The 21,725-nt window shown below is 42.6% G+C and overlaps 1 protein-coding gene across 2 annotated transcripts in view; it reads right to left on the bottom strand.

The window, feature by feature from the left end:
- The window catches only part of DLGAP2 (DLG associated protein 2), a 3,577,612-nt gene that overhangs the window by 169,897 nt on the left and 3,385,990 nt on the right, over nt 1-21,725 (bottom strand). For both annotated transcript variants that reach the window (XM_069235822.1, XM_069235823.1), the window contains one exon: nt 18,198-18,544. In XM_069235822.1, the coding sequence (XP_069091923.1) occupies nt 18,198-18,544 (347 nt within the window). The remainder of the gene's footprint in view (nt 1-18,197; nt 18,545-21,725) is intronic.

Below are 21,725 nucleotides of genomic sequence, written 5' to 3' on the forward strand. Positions count from 1 at the left end.
CAGTTACCACCAGTGTCACACTCGTGGTAACCCATTCGCAAAAGGGAAGCGGTCCCCATGGGACCCCTTCCTCCTTTGTGAATGTTGCCAAAAAGGGTTTTTCAGAGCAGGCAGTGGTCCAATGGACCACTGCCTACTCTGAAAAAACGAAACCAAAAGGTTTTGTTATTTTTTTTATTTTGCAATTCGTTTTCCTTTAAGGAAAACGGGCTGCAAAATAAAAATAAAAAAAAACTGCTTTATTTAAAAAGCAGTCACAGACATGGAGGTCTGCTGACTTCAGCAGGCCACCATCCCTGTGAGTGCAGGGACTCGCTATGGGGTCGGAAAATGCGACCCACCTCATTAATATTAATGAGGTGGGTCTTTGCCACCCCATAGTGACTCGCAGAAGGTGTCTGAGACACTATTCTGCATATGGTTTTGCGACTTGGAAATTACGAGTCGCTCTGAGACGCAAAACCTAGTTTTGCTACATCTGGCCCATAGTCCCTCACAGCAGAGGTGAAAAAAGGTCGGGACCTTTCAATTTATGGGGCCATGAATATATAACATGAACTTTAACCTGCAGTGAATTCAATATGAAACCGGTTTCCAGATAAATCGATACACCGCCCTCATAAGGGGCCGCATGACTTTCCCTATTTGGTATTGGAACCATAATTTGACCGTTTGTTACTTATGAATGTGCTAATGTTGAAAGATTATGCAAAAGAGGAAATATCACAGAACTATAAACAGTAATACATTGATTAAATTCTGTGTGTTACTAATATGAATTTGTTTATGTATTTATGACCAGTGAGAGTTATTGCATTTTTTTTTTTTGGTCTATTTTAAAGATCTCTACCCCGTGAACCTTAACAGGCTCCAACCCCGTATTGACAGATTTAGAAGTGTTGGGATGAAACTTCTAAAATGCTGCTGTGTGCTGATCGTCCTCTCAAAACCGTTCCCTTCTCCTGGTTGGTTAAGTGTCGACATACTAAGACTAACACCAGCTGACAGGAAGTACTGACTGTGGAAAGGCTCTTTATAAACTAAGGTACACTTTTACATAAGTTAACAATTGTTTGCTATTCACAGATGTATTTTACTAGTGGTTCACTAGTAGTATCTTCACGACTGTGCAGTCTCTCCACTTAAAAACATAGAGCTGTCCTATATTTTTATGTGCAGGTACTCTGTAGATGTAAAGATACTACTTGTAAAATAGCAACAATTGTAAACTTACACAAAAGTTTAAAGCCCCATGGTTCTTCTTGTTTTGCCCTTCCCCATAAGGGCCCAACACGATTCTCCTTGGTGTGACCTTAAGGTTTTGCGTGAGGCACGGATGGGTTTTAGGTGTTTTTACTTGCCACAAGTATTTCTGAGATATTGTATTACCAAGTGAATCGGTGACAGAGAACTATCTCAATCTCTGCTATATTGTACACATCATCAGAGACGGATTTTTTGCACTTTTTAACAAACCAAACCCATTGTGCCATCCAAGGAAAGAAGCCAGATCATTATAAGTACAGTTTATGCTCTTCATGTCCAGATCTGCTTCACACGCCTTTACTCTTTTCTTAAAAAAACAAGAAAAAAACAAGACAAAGTGGAGAAAGTGCGAAAGGAAGAAACCCTAAAGAAAGTGACAAAAAATGAAAAGCATAAATCACCTAAATAAAATGAAAGCAAAGCATGCTTTCTCTAACTAAAAGTGAAAATAGCAGATAAAATACAGATCTCCTCCAAATCTTAATGGTCCTGCAACAAATCATGCACACAGAGGATGGGGTACGTCGTTGGGTTACTTTGAGACGTCTGAACTTGATTTTAACGCCCCGAATTTAATGCCCACGACCAGGCCGAGTGCTGACCTAGATTGTGGGGGGGGAGCTGACCTCAGGGGGGCGCTGTGTTTAGTAATCACTTACGAAACTTGCAATTTGAAAGCACCTGCTGTAAAGTTCCTTGTGCGCCCAACCTTCAGGAAACAATTAAAATGTCAAGATAATTCTTGTGATTAATGTTCCTGCTATGGAGAGAGATGGGAATTTTGTCTAAAGTGGCGTAGAGGGTTAATATGCCTGCTGCAAAGAACAGAATTATATTTTATGTTGATAGCTGAGTGGATTTGTAAAGCCAGCTTTTACACAAGCCCTTTAAAACATATGAATCTATGTGAAACGGGGCCTATGGAGAGATGAGGGGTACATTTGTCGGGTGGTTGTGAGTGAATCCGAGGAGGTGGTCATGTGGTGGTGTGTGCCAAAAAAGACTTTCGCACAGGGCGCCACCAGTGCTAAAAAGCCAGCTCTGCCCAAAACTTTGCAAGCTTCTAAACCACTTCGACCTCAAGAGAGCCGGTCCAGCAGCCAGGTTTATCCGCAGGTTACCACAGAATCGCCAAACATGAGTAATGGATTGTATTTTGGTGTATGGGTCCCTAGGTTATGTAACACGGAAGGAGCGATAGAAGCAAATAAGTGACTTGGAATACTATTGGGTTAGTTTTAAGTTTGGTTACCATCAGGCCAGCTGCTGACAGGATTCAGGTGAAGCTACTGTTCATTTAGTAAGTGTGTCAACTAATATGTGATGGTCTGAGGTACAGACCTTTAGACAATGGTGACTGAAGAGACTAATGTGTGTTAACAATTATTTTTTTCATTGATGTGTTGTCAGTAATAGGAAGCTTCAGCGCCCCCTGCCTTCCTGACTTTGCCTATGTCTGTAGAGATCAAACCAGGCTGTGAAAGGACTGACACTTATCTACTGTCACCCTCAGGTTTCTAAAGACCTGAGTAAATCAGTGCAAGAATGCCTGCTTGGAGATGCAAGGGTACTAGTATTTGAGTTAACACTATGAAAATATACAGTAAACAAGAATTGATTTCTAAGAATATTACTTCCTGCTCATTAACCTCTTCAGTGCGGTTCCTCCCTAGTGCGGGTCACGACCAGTGGCCGACACCAGGGAGGGGGTAAAAAAATCCTCAGATGCATCGCACCAGAGGGTTTTTTATTATTAAAAAAACCCCGGGAGACACGAAAGATCTTCTGTGTCTTCCCCTGTCCTCCCACCCACCCCTGCGAGGCACGCTGACATCACTATCTGTTTTCCCGACTGGAGCAGGAGTGGGGAAAACAGGCCCAAATGGGCCTTCCGGATGTTTGGGAAGGCCTCGTTTGAAAGCGGAGATTCTTCCCTTTCAGACGAGGCCTTCCTGAATGGGTTTCCTGGAAGGGCCAGGAAACCCCCACTATACATCAGGAATTTCACTTGCGGGGGTTGGCCCCCTCGGAAAACGGGCTGCCCCCGGTGGCAATTTATTTTTTAAAGGTAGGTTAACTCCTAGGGGGGGAGCTCAATCGCGTCCGCTCGCGCCCCCCAGGGGTGTAAAAAATGTAAAAACAAAAAAAAATGAAATTGACAGGAGGTCGCCCGTGAGCAGGTCGACCCCCTGTGGGGGCTTTATTGTTTTTAATAACTGTATGGTTTTCCTGGGTGGTATGGTCCCCAAGGAAACCATACAGCTGTTAAATATATATATATCTATAGAGAGAGAGAGAGAGATATCTATAGACATATCTATGTAGATATATATATCTATATATAGCTATATCAATATAGATAGATATATCTAAATATAGATATGTATATATATATAGATATGTCTATATATATAGATATGTCTATATATATATATCTATCTCTCTCTCTCTCTATATATATATATATATAGATATATTTATATTTTATATATAGATCACTTTTGTCAAAGCGTGTGTGGTTTTCCTGGGGGCTGCGATTGGCCCCCAGGAAAACCACACCCACATATAAATGTATATATATATATATATATATATATATTCACCACCAGTTCTCTTGCAGTTGCAGCTTGCATCTTCAAAACAATGCACATACTTCAAATGATGCATTTCAACTGTAGCTTTTAGGCAGCAATAAAAAAGTCAAGTAACTCTTGTGATTATGTTTCTACTAGAAAAGGATCTGACTTTTGCCCAGTGGCTGTTTTGATGCCATAAAGTAGCACAGAAGGTTTATATGCCTACTGCAAGGATCAAAACTGTATTATATGTGAACAGCTGAGGAGATTAGTAAAGCCAGCCATTACCTACGCTATAATACAAATAAAATGTATGTGCGAAGGGGGCTATGGAGAGATGAAATGCACTTTTGCTTGGTATTAGTGAGGGCATCGGAGGAGGAGGTAATGGGAGAACCAATAATGATTGTTGGACTGGGCGCTAGAGGCGCTAAAGACTGACGATTGGTGTGTGACAAGGTGAAGTAATAGTGTGTCTTTTTTGTTTTTTGAGTGTCTTGAGAGAACATGCTGATTGAGGAAAGAAGCGAAGGTAAGGTGACCTCTACTTTTGCAGGTATCACACACACACCCACCAGCAACTTTGTGACTGTCTACGTAGGCTAGTGTTTTAGAGCGACAGTTTAGCCAGGAGCACAGATGGCATCTTGTTGGATAGCTGCTGCTAAAGCTCTAACTCTGGTTATAGTGGACAGCTCTGACGTAGGATCAGAGACGGAGACAGTAGATACTGAGACAGCATCTGAGGGATAGGACAATGGCGCAGACTCTGGGAGTGATATTTCAGTCGGAGGAGTCCCATTCGATAACTCCTCTTCCAGTGATTATGAGGGAAGTGATGAGGACAGTCTTGCTATCCCTTCACAAGCAAAGTCTGTGCAGCAGGACAATAGCGGGTTAGCCCAACCCAGAGAGCAGGTGCATTCAGTGGCAAGCACAGAGACAGTGTTCTCTTGGGAGCTCCTCAATTTAGTTCAGCCCCAAATTCCACCACCCAAATCGTATTGTGGTGTCATCAAAATTATCTATCATAAAACAACCTGGTTTTGTAAGGCAGGCACCTGCGTTTTTGGTCCTGGGCTCAGCGGCCATATAGGGAAACCTACCAAACCCAGACATTTTCTGAAACTAGACATCCAGGGGAGTCCACAGAGGTGTGACTTGTGTAGATTTCCCAAAGATTTCCGACCCAGAATACCCTGCAAAACTGAAATGTTGAATAAAAACTCTATTTTGTCTTGCATTTCTGTCACACAAACTACAGGAGTATGCTGGGATCCACAAAATTCATACTACCCAGTGATTCCCCACCTGTCCTGATAAAAACGCTACCCCACTTGAGTGCCTGCACCTAGTACCTGCGTCAGGAATGGATCACCCCGGGGTCAACAGTTGCCCTCATGTAAGGACCAACATTGACCGTTGTGTGACCTATTCCTGACATGGGCACTAGGCCTACCCACACAAGTGAGGTACCATTTTTATTGGGAGACTTGGGGGACTGCTGGGTGGAAGGAACTTTGCGGCTTCTCTCAGCTCCCAGAACTTTCTATCACTGAAATGTGAGGAAAAAGTGTTTTTTTCCAAATATTGAAGTTTGCAAAGGATTCGGGGTAACACAACCTGGTAAGAGCACCACAGGTTACCCCATCCTGGGTCCCATAGGTGTCTAGTTTGAAAAAATGCACAGGTTTGGTAGATTTTCCCAGGTACCGGCTGAGCTAGGACCAAAATCCACAGCTAGGCACTTTCAAAAAAACACGTCAGTTTTCAATATAAAAACTTGTCCATGTTGCATTATGGCCATTTCCTGTCGTGGGCCCTAGGCCTACTGACACAAGTGAGGTACCGTTTTTATCGGGAGACCTGGGGAAATGCTGGGTAGAAGGACATTTGTGGTTTCTCTCAGATTCCAGAACTTTCCATCACCGAAATGTGAGAAAAGGTGTTTTTTTGCCAAATTTTGAGGTTTGCAAAGGATTCTGGGTAACAGAACCTGGTGAGAGCCCCACAAGTCACTCCTCCTACATTCCCCTAGGTATCGAGTTTCCAAAAATGTATAGGTTTGCTAGGTTCCCCTAGGTGCCGGCTGAATTAGATGCCAAAGACCACAACTAGGCACTTTGCAAAAAACAGGTTAGTTTTCTTTGAGAAAATGTGATGTATCCACATTGTTTTGGGGCATTTCCTGTCACGGGCACTAGGCCTACCCACACAAGTAAGGTACCATTTTTATTGGGAGACTTGGAGGAACACTGGGTGGAAGGACGTTTGTGACTTCTCTCAGATTCCAGAACTCTGCAGCACTGAAATCTGAGGAAAAAGTGTTTTTTGTTGCCAAATTTTGAGGTTTGCAAAGGATTCTGGGTAGCAGATCCTGGTGAGAGCCCCACAAGTCACTCAATTCTAAATTCCCCTAGGTGTCTAGTTTCCAAAAATGTATAGGTTTGCACCGTTTTCCAAGGTGCCGGCTGAGCTAGAGGCCAAAATCCACAGCTAGGTACTTTGCAAAAAACACGTCCGTTTTCATTGGAAAAATGTGATGTGTCCACATTGTGTTTTGGGGCATTTCCTGTTGCGGGCACTAGGCTTACCCAAACAAGTGAGGTACCATTTTTATTGGGAGAATGCTGGGTGGAAGGAAGTGTGTGGCTCCTCTCAGATTACAGAATTTTGCAGCAGTGAAATGTGAGGGGAAAGTGTTTTATTTGCCAAAGTTTGAGGTTTGCAAAGGATTCTGGGTAACAGAACCAGGTGAGAGCCCCACAAGTCACCCCATCATGGATTCCCCAACGTGTCTATATTTGAAAAATGCACAGGTTTGGTAGGTTTCCCTAGGTGCTGGCTGAGCTGCAGGCCAAACACCACAGCTAGGCACTTTCCAAAAAACACGTCGGATTTCAATGTAAAAATGTGATGTGTCCATGTTGCGTTTCCTGTTGCGGGCTGTAGGCCTACCCACACAAGTGAGGTACCATTTTTATCGGGAGACGTAGGGGATCACAGAATAGCAGAACAAGTGTTATTGCCCCTTGTCTTTCTCTACATTTTTTCCTTCCAAATGTAGGACAGTGAGTAAAAAAGAAGTATATTTGAGAAATGCCCTGTAGTTCACATGCTAGTATGGGGACCCCGGAATTCCGAGATGTGCAAATAACCACTGCTTCTCAACACCTTATCCTGTGCCCATTTTGGAAATACAAAGGTTTCCTTGAAACCTATTTTTTTGTCTTTATATTGTACCAAATGAATTGCTGTATACTGGTATACAATGAAAACCCATTGCAAGGAGCAGCTCATTTATTGGCTTTGGGTACCTAGGGTTCTTGATGAACCTACAAGCCCTATATAGCCCCGCAACCAGAAGAGTCCAGCAAAGGTAACAGTATATTGCTTTAAAAAATCTACCATAGCTGGAAAAGTTATAGAAGAAAACGTGGCCGGAAATGGCTCTTTTCTTCACCTCAATTTTAATATATTTTTATTTTAGCTGTTACTTTCTGTAGGAATACCTTGAAGATCTACACAAATGACATCTTGCGTAATTCAGAATTTTGTCTACTTTTCAGAAGTATTTAGCTCTCTGGGATCCAGCATTGGTTTCTTACCCATTTCTGTCACTAACTGGAAGGAGGCTGAAAGCAAAAACAATAGTCAAAATGGGGTATGTCCCAGTCAAATGCCAAAATTGTGTTGAACAAATTTGGTTTTCTGATTCAAGTCTGCCTGTTCCTGAAAGCTGGGAAGATGGTGATTTTAGCACCATAAACCCTTTGCTGATGCCATTTTCAGGGAACAAAACAAATGGTTTCTTCTGCGGCCCTTTTTTCCAATTTTTCTGAAAAAAACAAAAATGTAGCTGTATTTTCACTAATTTCTTGGCCTCCTCAAGGGCAACCCACAAACTCTGGTTACCATCAGAATTTCTAGGATGTTGGAAAAAAGGACGAAAATTTGGCGTGGAAAGCTTAGGTGGAGAAAAAGGTATGAAGGCCTAAGCGCAAACTACCCCAAATAGCCAAAAAGGGCTCAGCACTGGGAAGGTGGGGGAGAGGGGAGGCCCAGCAGCTAAGGGGTTAAGATGACACTGATAATATGCCTCATCTATGTTAATGTTTTTTTTGTTATGGGCTGGACGCAACCTAGCAGCACATTTCCTAAAGTTTTACACAATGCAACACAGAAAGGGAACTTATTGTGCTGCGTTGCATAAAACGGAGAAAGCAGAAATGTGTCATATCTGCTAAGATATGATACATTTCTGCTTCCATCTTGCACTGGACCAATATGTGCTGCCTAGCTTCAGCACGGACACCCTTGTGCCATGGTGCAAGGGGACCTGAAATACAGGCAGGATTGTTTTTGTCAAGGAAGGGATACCCTTTCTGCACAAAAACAATCCTAGGAGGCAATTTCCTTTTTCTATATGTGATGTGTAATGCATCATGCATTAAAAGAGGACAAATCAGGAGAAGCGAAAATATTTCTCCTCATTACACCATTCTCGAGAGACGCACCATTTTAGTACAATTCCAGGTTTACTGATTTTAGTTAATCTGATATTGCATCAACTTCTAAGGGGAGATGTACATGAATACCCCTGCTCCACTCATGCAACACCTACCACTACAAAATGTAGTGCAACGCAGTGCAAACACATTGCATTACACTTCTACACAAAGTCACATAAGGTGGCACAAATCACACCTGGCACAACTCATTAAATATCACTTAAAGATTTCCATTGCCTTGCATTGACTTGCATGACACAAGGATAGTGCACATCCCTGGTATATCTGGGCCCTGGTTTGAAGTGACAGGCAGATGAGGTATGTCTCTGTACCAGTTGTTAGAAATGGGGTTGCCGGTTGGCTAGGGTATGCACCTAAGCCATGCAGAATCCACCATTTTGTCAGGGCAAGTAGGTTACACACCAAAGATAACCTGTACTCACCCCCTAGTAACTTGGCGCAGAGCAGTCATGCTTATCCCCAGAGGCAATGTGCAAAGCATTTGTGCAACATGCTCACACCAGTAATACAAAAAGTACATCACAAAAGAGACTCTACACAGGATTATAAAAAATATATATTGTACTTATAACTGAGACCAAAACAACATTATTCATAAATACTGTGCATATCAGACCAACACTGGAGTTTTACTTGCCCAGATCTTTAGAGACCCCAAAATGACGTATAGTAGAGAACACCAGGGAATGAAATGCAATAGTAAAACATCTAAAGTACCAAGTGTCCCGATAAGCACATCAGTAACAATAAGCTCATATGGGTGCCTGAATTCCTGTGCTCCTATTAGCCGGGTTACGGTAAGCTTTGAAAGCCTGATTGGAAAAGATGGTTTGCAAGTATAAAACGTAGGCCACAGAAGCCCTTGCGCACCTACTGCAGGTGATACAGCACTTTTAGAGATTTCCTCAATGCAACACTTTCCTGGGGCCTCTGTCGAGGATTTGTCCAGCAATGTTGGATTACAGACCAAGAGCTCCGCAGAGCATGTGCCCTCAGGTACATCCTTGAAAAAAAGGTGGGGCACACACTAAAGGTTTCACAGGGAGACCTCTCTGGATCCCCCTCATGCAGGGAAATCCAGGATGGCTGCCCGCAAACAAGCGGTACTGCTGCGGGAAGTACAGGATACCCCCAAAATATCTGGTCTTTGACCAACAAAGGCAGTTTCACAACGCCGCTGTCATCTGGGCAAATGGAGGCCATTGGGGTGGTGGCAGCTTCAGTCAGGCGGCTGTTCTCAAGCCCCATGTCCAAACACATTTTTCTCTAGAGAGAATCCTTTTTTTCTGTGGAGAGATCCCTTTCCCTGGAACCCCTGAAAATTAGGAGATGAGCAAATCAACTTTCCCTAGAAGGGGATGTAAAGGTCTTACTGATCCTAGGGTGGAAAGGCAAATTAGAGGAGTTTGACACTGCCCACAAATGTGCACAAACTTCCAAGTCTAACCACATCTTGAAATACCCATTTTCTCACCCCTTAAGTGGGATTTACGGGTGTGGAGACCACTACACACTACAAAGAGATTTGTGCACTCATAAATGGGTTTACACCTGCCAGAAATCCTTTTCTGAATTCCTGAAGATGGGAACAGGTAAATTCAGATGTTAACATCTATATATTAATAATATACACATTGTAAGTTAGTAATAAAGGGCAGCCTATTCGGTTACAGATAGCTAGCATATGAAATATTGATGCCGGATCAATCATCCCCTCACTTTTAATCTGAACCATGTTGCTTACTGCACATAAAATGGACAGTGGCATACTACATGTACTTCCTGGATAAAATGTTACCGCACTATTACTTTGCAAATGCCATTTGACAAATGCAATCAATATCAGAATACTTAAGTAACTTAAATATAATTTGGCCTTGTAAGAAATTGGGGTGTTAATTGACGGGGTGAAACCCTACTCCAGCAGCAACCACAATCCTTGTCAGGGTGAAGTGACTAGCAAACCCCAAATTAACCTTGGCACAGAGCAATCAGGCTTAATTTTGAGGCAATCTGTAAAATATGTATGCAGCAATTCAAACAGAGTAACACACAACAGAAAAAAATCACTCAGAAATTTTGAAAAATAGTATAAAATGTAATAAATAATTTAAGACCAAAACAACAAAAATGTAATCAGTAGAACCTGAGAGATGCGGTTTTAAACATTTAAGTGGAAATAGTGCCAAAGGCACAAAGCTCTAATTGTGGTTATTTGATTGCGCTGGACTGGGACAAAGTCACAAGCTCTGAGTCACGAGTCCGAGATGGAGTGCGGGCTGGCTACAGGGACTAAGCAAGGCCCTCTGATTAATAATAACTAAAGTCCTGGTTGCAGAGCTTTCCTAAGTCATGTGTCAAGGGTGCAGTGTGCAGCTGAGGTGAAGCTAGGTCCTGGAGATGAGGTGCGTCGCCCATTAATGGTTCTGGGAAGCTTCAAGCTGCGATACAAAGTCCTGCATCATTGTCAAGGATGCCGTCGACAAGGGTTTGTTATGTGATGTCCTGGTCGAAGATGCTTCACGCACCGGCTGGTTTCAAAGAAGTTGCTGGGCTTGCAGAGTCCTCTGCCCATATCTAGAATGCCCTCTAAGAGGGGCTTGCGGAGTGAAGACCTGTATCAAGGTGTGTCACGCAGTGGCAGTTCTGAAGAGGCTATGGGCTGCAATGCAAAGTATTGCATTGGAGATGCATTGCACAGCAGTCCACTTCTGAGTTTGGTAGGACAATGCAGGACTTTCTGGAAGGTGATGTATTGCAATGCGTTGATTCTGCTGGCACCACAGTTGAGCTGGCAAAGCACCTTCCGGCCCACTTCCAAGGGTCCAGAACTGGGGTGGCACCACTTGGGAGGACAAGACTCACAGCTGGCAGAGTCTGGTTTCAAGATGGAGAAAGCCTGTTCTCTCCCTGAGGCTAATAATCGGGAGGCTAACCAACTAGCCATTGCAGTCACTCTAGTAGCCCTGGGTTCAGGACATGGGGCCAGTCCTCCTCATGCAGGCAGGAGGGCAGAAGGGCAGCACAGCAGAGCAGCAACGTGGCAATCCTTCTTGCAGTATAGCGGCACAGCAGTCCTTCTTCTGAGTCTTAAACAGGTCCAGATGTGTACTGAGGAGTTTGGGGCTGAGGTCCAATATTTATATCTGGTACCCACTTTAAAGAAGGAGAACGTTCTGGTGGTTTCCACTACCTGAGGCACTGAGAATTTCTGCCTCCCTGCCCTTGCCTCAGCATGTCTGGGGTCACAAAAGACTAGTGGCAAACACTATGAGTGTGTTCAGGCGGGACCTTTGTGATGTGCAAGTGTGGTAGGCAACAACTCTTCCCCCTCATGAAGTCAGAGTGGCTCATACTGCCAACACCTGTCTTCCGTATGACTCACTGTTTGGGAGCAATCCACACAGACCAACTGACAGCTACACCTAGTCATAAGAGCCACGGACACGCTCCAGGCACCAAATGCTTAGAATAGGAAAATGTCAACTTTCTAAAAGGGGCATTTTCAGAATTGTGACTCAAATTCTGACTTTACCATTAAAGTGGGCTGTTATTACAATTCTTTAGACACCAACCTCAAACTGCCCGCCTGCTCCAAATTGAACGTTAACACTTTTTAAAGGTAATAAGGAAATTCAATGCTATCCTATGAGAGAGGTAGGCCTTGCAGTAGTGAAACACAAATTTAAGTGTTTTTTACTACCACACATAAAACTTAAACATATATTTCCAACCTTTTAACTACAATGCACCCTGTCATCTAGGGGTGGCTTACATGTTTTAAAAAAGGAAGGTTTGGGCCTAGGTTGAAATGACAGTTTAAAACTGCACACAGATGCTGCAATGGCTGGCCTGAGACATGTTTTATAGGGCTATTTAAGTGTGTGGCACAATTACTGCTGCAAACCCACAAGTAGCATTTAATTTATGGGGCCTGGGTACATGAGGTACTGCTTCACAAGACACTCACAAATAAACAAAATGTACCAAATGGTTTTAAGACAATTCTGCCATGTTTAGAGTAGAAAGCACACAAACACACACACACATATTATCACTGGTTATCACTGGTAATGTGCACATGGTCCTAAGCCCAACAAAAATGACATCACCAAACAATAGGAGGTGTGAAGGCAAAAAAGTTTAGAGGTGGCCCAAAAGTCCAACAGGCCTGATACTCTCAAATCTGTAATTATCTCTGAGGTACCTTTTTAAGCATTGTGATAGAATATTGTTTACCTAATTCAACTATCTTGACTTAACATAAAACACAGGCCTTTACATATTTTGCTAAAAGAGCTTGGCTTCACCTTACTTTTCCTGAAAGGCATCTGAAATGCACAGACATGGCATATATTAGGTATAAATCTCATGACACTTGGTTACTTTCTAGCAGAGATCTTTGGCTGTTGCAGAATATTTTTACATATAATAATCCTCTGTGATGTTATTGGCAGAACATTTTAGAATGAATTTCAAGTGTAGCAAGCTGAACAATAAGAGTTTTCACACCATAGACCTGGCAGTCATCTTGAAAGCTTTAAGGCACAGGATCAGCATATTCAAGCCAGAAGTTCACACCCAGTTGTTGGTCAACCTAAATATAAAAGGGTTTGCCCTTCTCAATTTATCAATTCACTTTCAGACCGTAATCATATCACAAATATTATCCAAGGTTTACCTTGAAGCTATGGCTTAGCTGTGTTAGGCTAGTCAATTGAACTCTAAGATGAACCTGTGTATTTCTGTGGGCTTGACTATGGGATACTGCCCAAGAGGTTGATTACTGACATTGGTGTCAGCTGCCAGATGTGTGTAACATAACAGCCATTAACCTGCGATCACATTCCAGACTTATTCCTTAAAATTCCTTAACAAAGGCCATATGTGTGTGTGTATATATATATATATATATATATATATATACAACAAATTCTTGTAATAACAAGAAAGGTCAGGACACTTCCAGTGTGATAAAAGCTTTTACTCTTCACAGATTATTCCTCCCAACGCGTTTCAGCCGTAGCCTTGTTCACAGATGGGGGAGTTTAGCACATTGGCATACAAATACCTGAAATCAGTAAAACTAAAAAACGGACAAGTCTGGCATATATATTAGATTACTTGAATAACATGGCGGCCATATTAAGCTGGTCCCTTATACGTAATATAACTTTCACATTTTGTTACTATTCTTTCTTTTGATGTTATTGGGCCTGTATAACAAGTATCTTCATTAGATTTTTTCTTCTTTCATATTGTTGTTTACCAATGTCCTCAATCTTTACATAATGTTGTTATGATCTCTTATATTTGATAGATGTCATATTCTTATTCTAATTCAGTCTTGTGTGCTACATTACATATATCCATGTGCTAATAACCCATAACCCCTGTGAGAAAACAGGGCTGATTGCAGAGGCCCCCTAACTTTTTGCCCCCATTTTCCACTTTATGCTGGTGTTTTCCTGACTCTGATGGTGCCCTGGGTACTGCTAACCAGTCCCAGGGCCTGTGCTCTGTGTAAAATGGATATGCAAATTAGGCTAATTATAATTGGCTAAGTTAACCTACCTATAAGTCCCTAGTATATGGTAGGCCATGTAGGTTTAGGGACCACAGCATAGGTGCTGCACACCTAGATGCACTGCTGAGGTGCCCAGTGTCATTTTTAAGGCAGGCCTGCCTTGCTGGCTGCTTTTAAATTAAAGTTATATGCAAATTCGACTTTTGAATTAAAAGTACTTCCAAAGTCTTAAACTACCTTATTTTTACATATAAGTCACCCCTAAGGTGTGCCCTATGTGCCCCTAGGGCTGGGTGCCATGTAACTATAAGCAGGGACTTTATAAAAATAGATTTATAAATCCTGGTGAGGTAAAAACAGCCAAATTCGTTTTTCCCTCATTGAAGTAAATGGCCTTCATAGGCTAGAATGGGGAGACTTTGTTTTAAATTTTAAAGTCTCCTTAAAAGATGCATACCAAGAATTTGGTATCAAATTAATTGTTGTAATAAATCCCACAACTTCCAGTTGTTGGATTTAATATAACTTGTTGAGGTAAAGAGTTATAGACTTTACCTAAAAAGTTGCCAATTTCAGCCCTGCATTGTTTTTGCTGCTGTGCTCTGATTGGCCAGCCTGCAGCAGCTTAGCAGAGCTGCCTTGATGAGGTGTGAAGTGGCCTGGCTTCACACAAAGGAATGTGCTTGTGGGAGAGAATCTCCCCTCAGCAGATGGTGAGGCAGGAAGGGAGAGGGCTGCCAAACTGGTCTTCAAAGGCAGAGAAGGACATTTGGAGCAACCAGCAACACCCCCACATCCTGCAACCCCAGACAGCTAGGTGCCCCCTTGATTAGATTAGGAGAGGGCAGGAGAGGGGTGTGTTTATGATTTTTAGCCACACCAGTGGGTGGGCTCAGCCAGATGTAACCTCCAAAAATCAGATTCAGCCATGTTGGATTTTTAGAGAATGTTGCCCACTGGGATGGATTTTTGCCACACTTCCCAGGAAGTGGTCATCACAGGGGGACGACCCTGTACCTGATTGGAGAACCAGGACCCCCCTGCTTTTCACCCAGGAGCAAGGATAAAACTGGCAGACCTGCACCCACACCTCAGATCCCCACCAAATTTCAAGAAGAAGGAACTAAAGGAGAAGAAGGACTGCCCTGCTGGACCCCTGGCCTGCACCTGGAACCTGCACTCAGAAGGACTGCACCAGCTGCACACTTGGGCTTCACCACAAGAAGGACTTTGCCTGGCTTCAACTGGTTCAAGGAGGGACTCCCTGTTTGCTACAGGTGAAAAATTGCTAACCAGAGTCCCCTGCACCAACTCCTGAAAAGTGACCAGCTGACCACTGTCCAGTGGCCAAAAAGGAGTTTGCGCCAGGTGCATTCTGGGAGTTGAAGTCCGCACCCCCCAAGGACCATCACATAACTTCTGGACCCTTGGGGTGAGCTGTGGACCCCAAAAGAACCTTAAAAGGACATCTGGGTGAAGCCCCAGAAGTTTGGAGAAGATTTGAGAATTTTTGAAAAAAAGCTCCAGAGAGGGACCGACCCGCCGCGGAAATTCTAGCCGGCTTGCCTCAACCGCGACCCGGCCTGATTTGGTGGTTCGTCCCGGTAAAGAGAAATCTCTGAAAAAGAGACTAAGTCCGAAGGTAAAAAGTTGACCGGGACCTCCCAGCCATCGTATCCGAGAAGGGCTCCACGGACGTCGGATCAAGATCCAGGTTTACCCCGGTCGAAGGATTTTCATCTCGAAAAAATGACTAAGTCCGAAGGTAAAAATCTCCACTGAGGAAACCCACATCGCGTATCCGGACAAGGGCTCCAGGAGGTCGGATTCAACTGGCAGGTTCGTCCCGGTGAAGAAAAACTTCAAAATAAAGACTAAGTCAGAAGGTAACTTTTTGACCGAGGCCTCCCGCGACCTGTAGCCGAGCAGGGCTCCATCGCGGTCGGCCTGAAAGTTTGACTTTGCCCCGGTCCTGGTGCAACCAGATGACCTGATTGGCGCTTTTTGTTTCTAAGCACTAGAAAAGTAACAATTCTTTAAAAATTCATATCTTCGGTTCCCTTTATCCGATTTTATTCGTTTTTGTGTCATTTTAAAGATAAAAATATAAACTATTTTTATAAATTGGTTTTGGATTTTTAAACTGTTTCCTGTGTTTTATTTGGTTACTGTTCTGTGATATTTGAATGCTTTACACTTTGTCTCCTAAGTTAAGCCTTGACGCTCGTTGCCAAGCTACCAAGGGTTGAGCTGGGATTAATTTACTGAGACCTAACTGTATCTAGGTGGAGGTTAGTGGCTTGTTGCTAGGTGTAGGTACCTACCTGCCCTTACCAATACCCATTTTCCAACAACCCCCCAAAAAACACAATACCTATAATTTAATTAAAGAAACCCTACATGTGAAAAAAACAATACTGCTGAAAACGAAACATATATCACATCTATATCTGAAACTTACATTGATATTATTTGCACTATTCAAATTTTTCAAATTTTCAAAAAATTTCAAATTTTTACCCAAACAAATAACTAACCCAGATGACTACACATCTCCTCGCTGGAGTTCAACCCTCCAGGCGAAAGTGTCATACACCTAATAATATATTTAGACTCCAGAATGCGCAAAGTTTTTTGTCTATTGCCACCTCGTATATTGCTCTTAACATGATCACATACCAAATAGCTCAATAGTTTGTCATTTCCTTGGTGTACCTCTTGAAAGTGTCTCGCTACCGGGTAATTGTGATCATTATTACGGATGGCCCTCATATGTTCGAGGACTCTCTTCTTGGCTTTGTGGATAGTACTGCCCACGTATATCCTGTCACAAGGGCATCTCAAACAGTGCACACAGTAATATATATATACACACACATATGTGTGTGTATGTGGTATTCATATTGCAGGAATCTTATGGAAAAGAAGCAGAACCCTGAATGTGTGCCAAAATGATTCACTTTTGATTTTATTTTTTTAAATATTGATCTGCTTACCCTGTCTGGGGTTCGTTATAGTCTGGGAGCCGGTCTGACAATTCAGAGAATAGGACCCTTGAGGTTAAACATGAAGTAAAGAAAAGCACACTATTTTGGCTGTATTTTTCTGCCTATCTGTAGCTGGAACTGGTTGCTAAAATGAACAACAGGAGTTAAGGAGTATGGCAATAGATTGCTATTATATTTCAGAATGTTGTGTGGCCCTTTAGCATCCACTCCTCATGAGAAATGTATTTTAACAGACTATTTTAATGCCGTATGAAAACCAGAAATCACATGCACAGAAAATTGTGCAAACATGCAGACACATTATTTAGGACCTATTGGAGACATGCTTTCATGTAGACAATGAGCAATTACACACATATGGGGAGACTCTTGTGGCCTGATTTAGGACTCGGCGACCGGGTTACTCGAACACAACGGTGACAGATATCCCATCCGCCAAAATCTACTTCCCATAGGACAGAATGAGATTTAGATTTCGGCTGACGGGATATCCGTCACCGCTGTGAAAGAGTAACCAGGCCGCCACGTTCGAAATCGGGCTCTTAGTGTTGAGTTGGGATTTTCTCCCACAGAGTGAGACGCCCACACTGGCAGATTGTTGCTGCAATGATCTCACAAAAAGCTGTTTTCCTCTCACCCCTGACTGATTTGTACCTAGCTTTATGTTCTTAACCTCATATTTCTCACGAAATTAAACATGCAACCATATTACTGTCTCTTGTCAACTTCTCTTCCTACTTTCTGCTCTCCTCTTTTCCCCTACTCGCTGACCTCTGAGATCTCCTGACACCTAGAACAAAATTCAATACCACTGCTCCCGCCCGATGTTTCTGGGTAATTGAGGTCTCTCTCTCCATTCAACTGAGATTTTACCATCACACCTTTTCAGTGATCCAATGCACTAAATAAATTCTCAATGTGACAAAGCATATATAGATGACTTTTCAGTTATCTCATATGGTACCAGACCAACAACGTGTATATACATATTTGCCAGATTGACATGTATTTGAGAAAAGCTGTATATTTAACGCAAGCATTGATTTCTGCTTATGGAACACTACAGATGCACTTTTCTCTGTAAATTCTAGTAACAATGTATGGTAAATGGAGGCTCCGTTGTCACAGTTACTTATTTCATGGTGCAAGCTTAACACTTTTGTGATACTGGAACAGACAGACACGGAAGTGCTAAAGATCTCACTTATTTCGGAAGTCACATGCAGGACTGATGACGAGGGAAAAATACAAACAAGTTACTTCAGAATAGATGATAATAGCATTCTACCTGTATTCCTATTGAGGAACGTCGCTTCTTAAGAAAGTCTTCCGTTCTCGTTGCGAGAACCGCCTTGTCACTGGTGCTTTTTACTGAACTGCTCTCCGATGCATGGCGCTGTGCTGCTGCAGTCTCCAGGGCAAGGTTCATTGCTTTATTACTATCCAGACTGTCCGTGGAATTGTACAGTCCTCGGCCGTCATGGGGCCACGGGGATATCCTCTGAGTCCTACTGTCATGGTAGGCATCCTGCGTAGATTCTGTGCTGCTCTGTGCCGTTACTGAAATCAGTGGCTTGGACGTTGTGCGAGGCGGGACTGGGGGAGGCGTTTTCTTGTAACTTGTATAGGTAACAGCTATACAGGAAAAACAAACACACAACAATTACTTTACTCACTACACACATCTTTCCGTATCATGTACATGTAAACAACAAATGTACTCAGGGATTAAAATGAATGGCTTCTGAAAACAAATGCCTACCACTGACACAGTTCCAAACATAGGGAGTTAGCCACAAAGCATAACAAAAATAATATTGGATTTCTATATAAATAATGAAACAAGTATCTGCAAACACGGCACAACTGATTTTCCCTTTCACGACCTCTGGAACGCTTGTCGACAGCAACACCCACCTGGGCACACATTTTCAAAAGTCTGCGCGAGTGCTTGAATTACGCAGCCCAATTTTTTGTTGCAAACGAGGCCCTTCATAATGCCCAGAAAAACGGGGCCGGTTTCTCAACGTTGCGCCACATGAGTACTTCTCTAAAGCCTTAAAAAATCTGGGACTTCTGTAAACTTCCGCAGCACTGTGAGGGACCTGGCATAGGACATGCACTGTTGAGAGCAGTTAAGGCCTAGAGAAGCATGCATGCCACTGACACATAACAGGCAGTGCTTAATTTGTACATAAAAAGGTGCCAGTGCCCATAGCCCTCCTCTTAAACACGCGGCTGCTGCAATTAAATGGGTGAACACGGAATACTGAGGCGGCATAATCCTGAAGCCATCTCGGGCCTCTTTAATCCATATAAAGCCACTCCCTGCCCCTTCAGCTCACTCTTGTAGCTTTCTACTTTCTCCCTTTGTGACGCTTTTTCGTTTTTCCCTTCCTCCGTCTTTCCCATATGTGTCTTTTGGTCGCCGCACATGCTTGAGGCAGAAGAATAAGCCCCGGCCCTCAAAAATAAGTGGCTGCTCAGCACCGGAAACAACAATCACAAATTAAGCACTGATAACAGGGTTGCATGCTCTCCTCAGTGAGAAACTGTGAACGTTCTATGCCAACTGGATTGCATTAGTAGAAGTTGCAAAACGATTTAAAAGGTTTCTTCAACGAAAATTGCACGCAATCGCTTTAAAAAGTAAATTACTTTTACCACGTTTCCAGAACTCTACATTGATTTTGGTTGTGTACCATTCTACATTTTATTATACAAAACATACAATTATATTTTTTTTAAATGATGTTATATGCAATACAAATTATATACATCAGAAGCAATTATGTACACTAGCACAACATTTCTGTTGAAATTATATTAACCGATTATACATTTGAAGGATACAGTGAAAAGAAATACCCAAGACAATATCAGATCTTGTCAAGAAAATGTATTACAATCTTTGTGAACCACACTGTATGGAGGTGGGGGCGACTAGTGCAGGCCTGAACATCAACAGAAATGAAATACTAAGAAACAATGAATATACAGCCTTCTCACTAAGGCAGGAGGTTTCACATGATTGGTCACCTAAGCCACAGCCCGGTTTACTAGCTATTACCAAAGTTTCAGCACAACATATTTGCATATTGAACTGTTACCAAGACAAATTATGTACAGATCACCATAAAATACTATCAGCTATAAACATCTTGGTGATACCTACTGTAAACAACTACTTCAGTCATCCCCAAAATATTTAATAGTTACCTTGCTGAAAGACTAAAGCAGTAACCATCCTAATTATGAAAATAAACTTTTTTTTAGAAAAATGATTTAAATATTTATATAAACATTGCACCTTTACCTAACACAAATATTTATTTGTGTTCAAATAATTAGTTTGATCATTACTGTTGGAGCTGGCCCTCTCTGCAGCATCACTCGCAAACCTTTACCTTCACTCCTCCTTTTTTTGCTGAAATTCATTGTTGTTGGCCTTAAGACTGCGCACTTTACCACTGCTAACCAGTGCTAAAGCTTTTATGCTCACTCCCCTAAACCTGATAAAATTGGCTTACACCTGATTGGCATATTTCATTTACTTATAGTTCTCTTTTAGTGTGGTATACCATATATCCAGGGCCAGCGAAGTGAATGCTACTAGTGGACCTGCAGCACATATTGCACAATCCACTTAAGTAGCCCTTTACAACATGTTCCAGGCCTGCCATTGCAGCCTGAATGCAGTGTTGGACTATCAATTTGACTTGGCAATATAACCCCCTTGCCAAGTCTCAAACTCCCCTTTTATTACTTATAAGTCTCTCCTAAGGTAGCCCATAGGTTGACCATAGTGCAGGGTGCACTGTAATTAAAAGGATGGACATTTACTTCTCAGCTTTACATGTTGTGGTAGTGAAAAACTCCTAAATTCAGTTTTTCTAATGTAAGGTCTACCTGTCCCGTAGGATAACATTGGGTTGCCTTATTACATTTAAACAGTCCTCTGTAATGGTAAAGTTGGATTTTAAATTACAATTTTGAAAATGCTACTTTTTAGAAAGTTGGCATTTTCCTGCCCTATTCAATGCCTTCAGCCTGTACTAGGTCACATGACTGGGTGCAGTTTGCAGTTGGAGTTTGTTTATTCTTCTCAGACAGTCACACAATAAAGGGATTGGGTGTGGCTGAAGGAGCCATCAACTGGCAGGATGCAACTGAATAGGTTGTGCTCTACCTGCACACAAAGGGGTTGTAATCACTGTATTGTCCCTGCAGTCAGCTTGGAGCCATGTATAAAAAAGGGACCCTCAGATCCACTCTTCAGTTCACATTCTCGACCTGCGAAAGGACTTTCAAAGGACTGTCTGCTGCTATGGCCTGCTGACTACTCTTCAAGACTGCTTTGTTGCACTTGGAAGTACTGGTTTGCTGCCTGGAGCATTCCTTTAACCATCAGTGGCCTGCCCTGCTGCTTGAGCCCTGCTTCATCATTAGAACTCAGGACTACCAGAGTGACTACAAGGGCTAGTTTGCCGGCCTCCTGTTTAGAGCCACAGGTACATAACAGGCTCCTACCATCCCGAACCCACACCTGGATCCATCCTGAGTGAGCCCAAAGCCCCCAAGTGGTGCACCTCCATTCCTGCAACCTTGGTTGTGGTGTTAAAGGTGTTAAAGGTGCCCAGATAACGAAAATCCAAAACTTGAAAATTAGAACATTTTTGGCTAAAAACTGCTCCGAGTACCATGGGAAGACCGGGACTAAACTGCTTGTCAATCCACCCAAGGTGCTATTGTTAGTTAGCCTACTCCAAAGCAACACATTCTGTTCAGCGGTGCCTCTGAGAATGGGTTTCCAGCC

Source organism: Pleurodeles waltl, chromosome 5 (assembly GCF_031143425.1).
Source record: "Pleurodeles waltl isolate 20211129_DDA chromosome 5, aPleWal1.hap1.20221129, whole genome shotgun sequence".
NCBI classification, from domain to species: Eukaryota; Metazoa; Chordata; class Amphibia; order Caudata; family Salamandridae; genus Pleurodeles; species Pleurodeles waltl.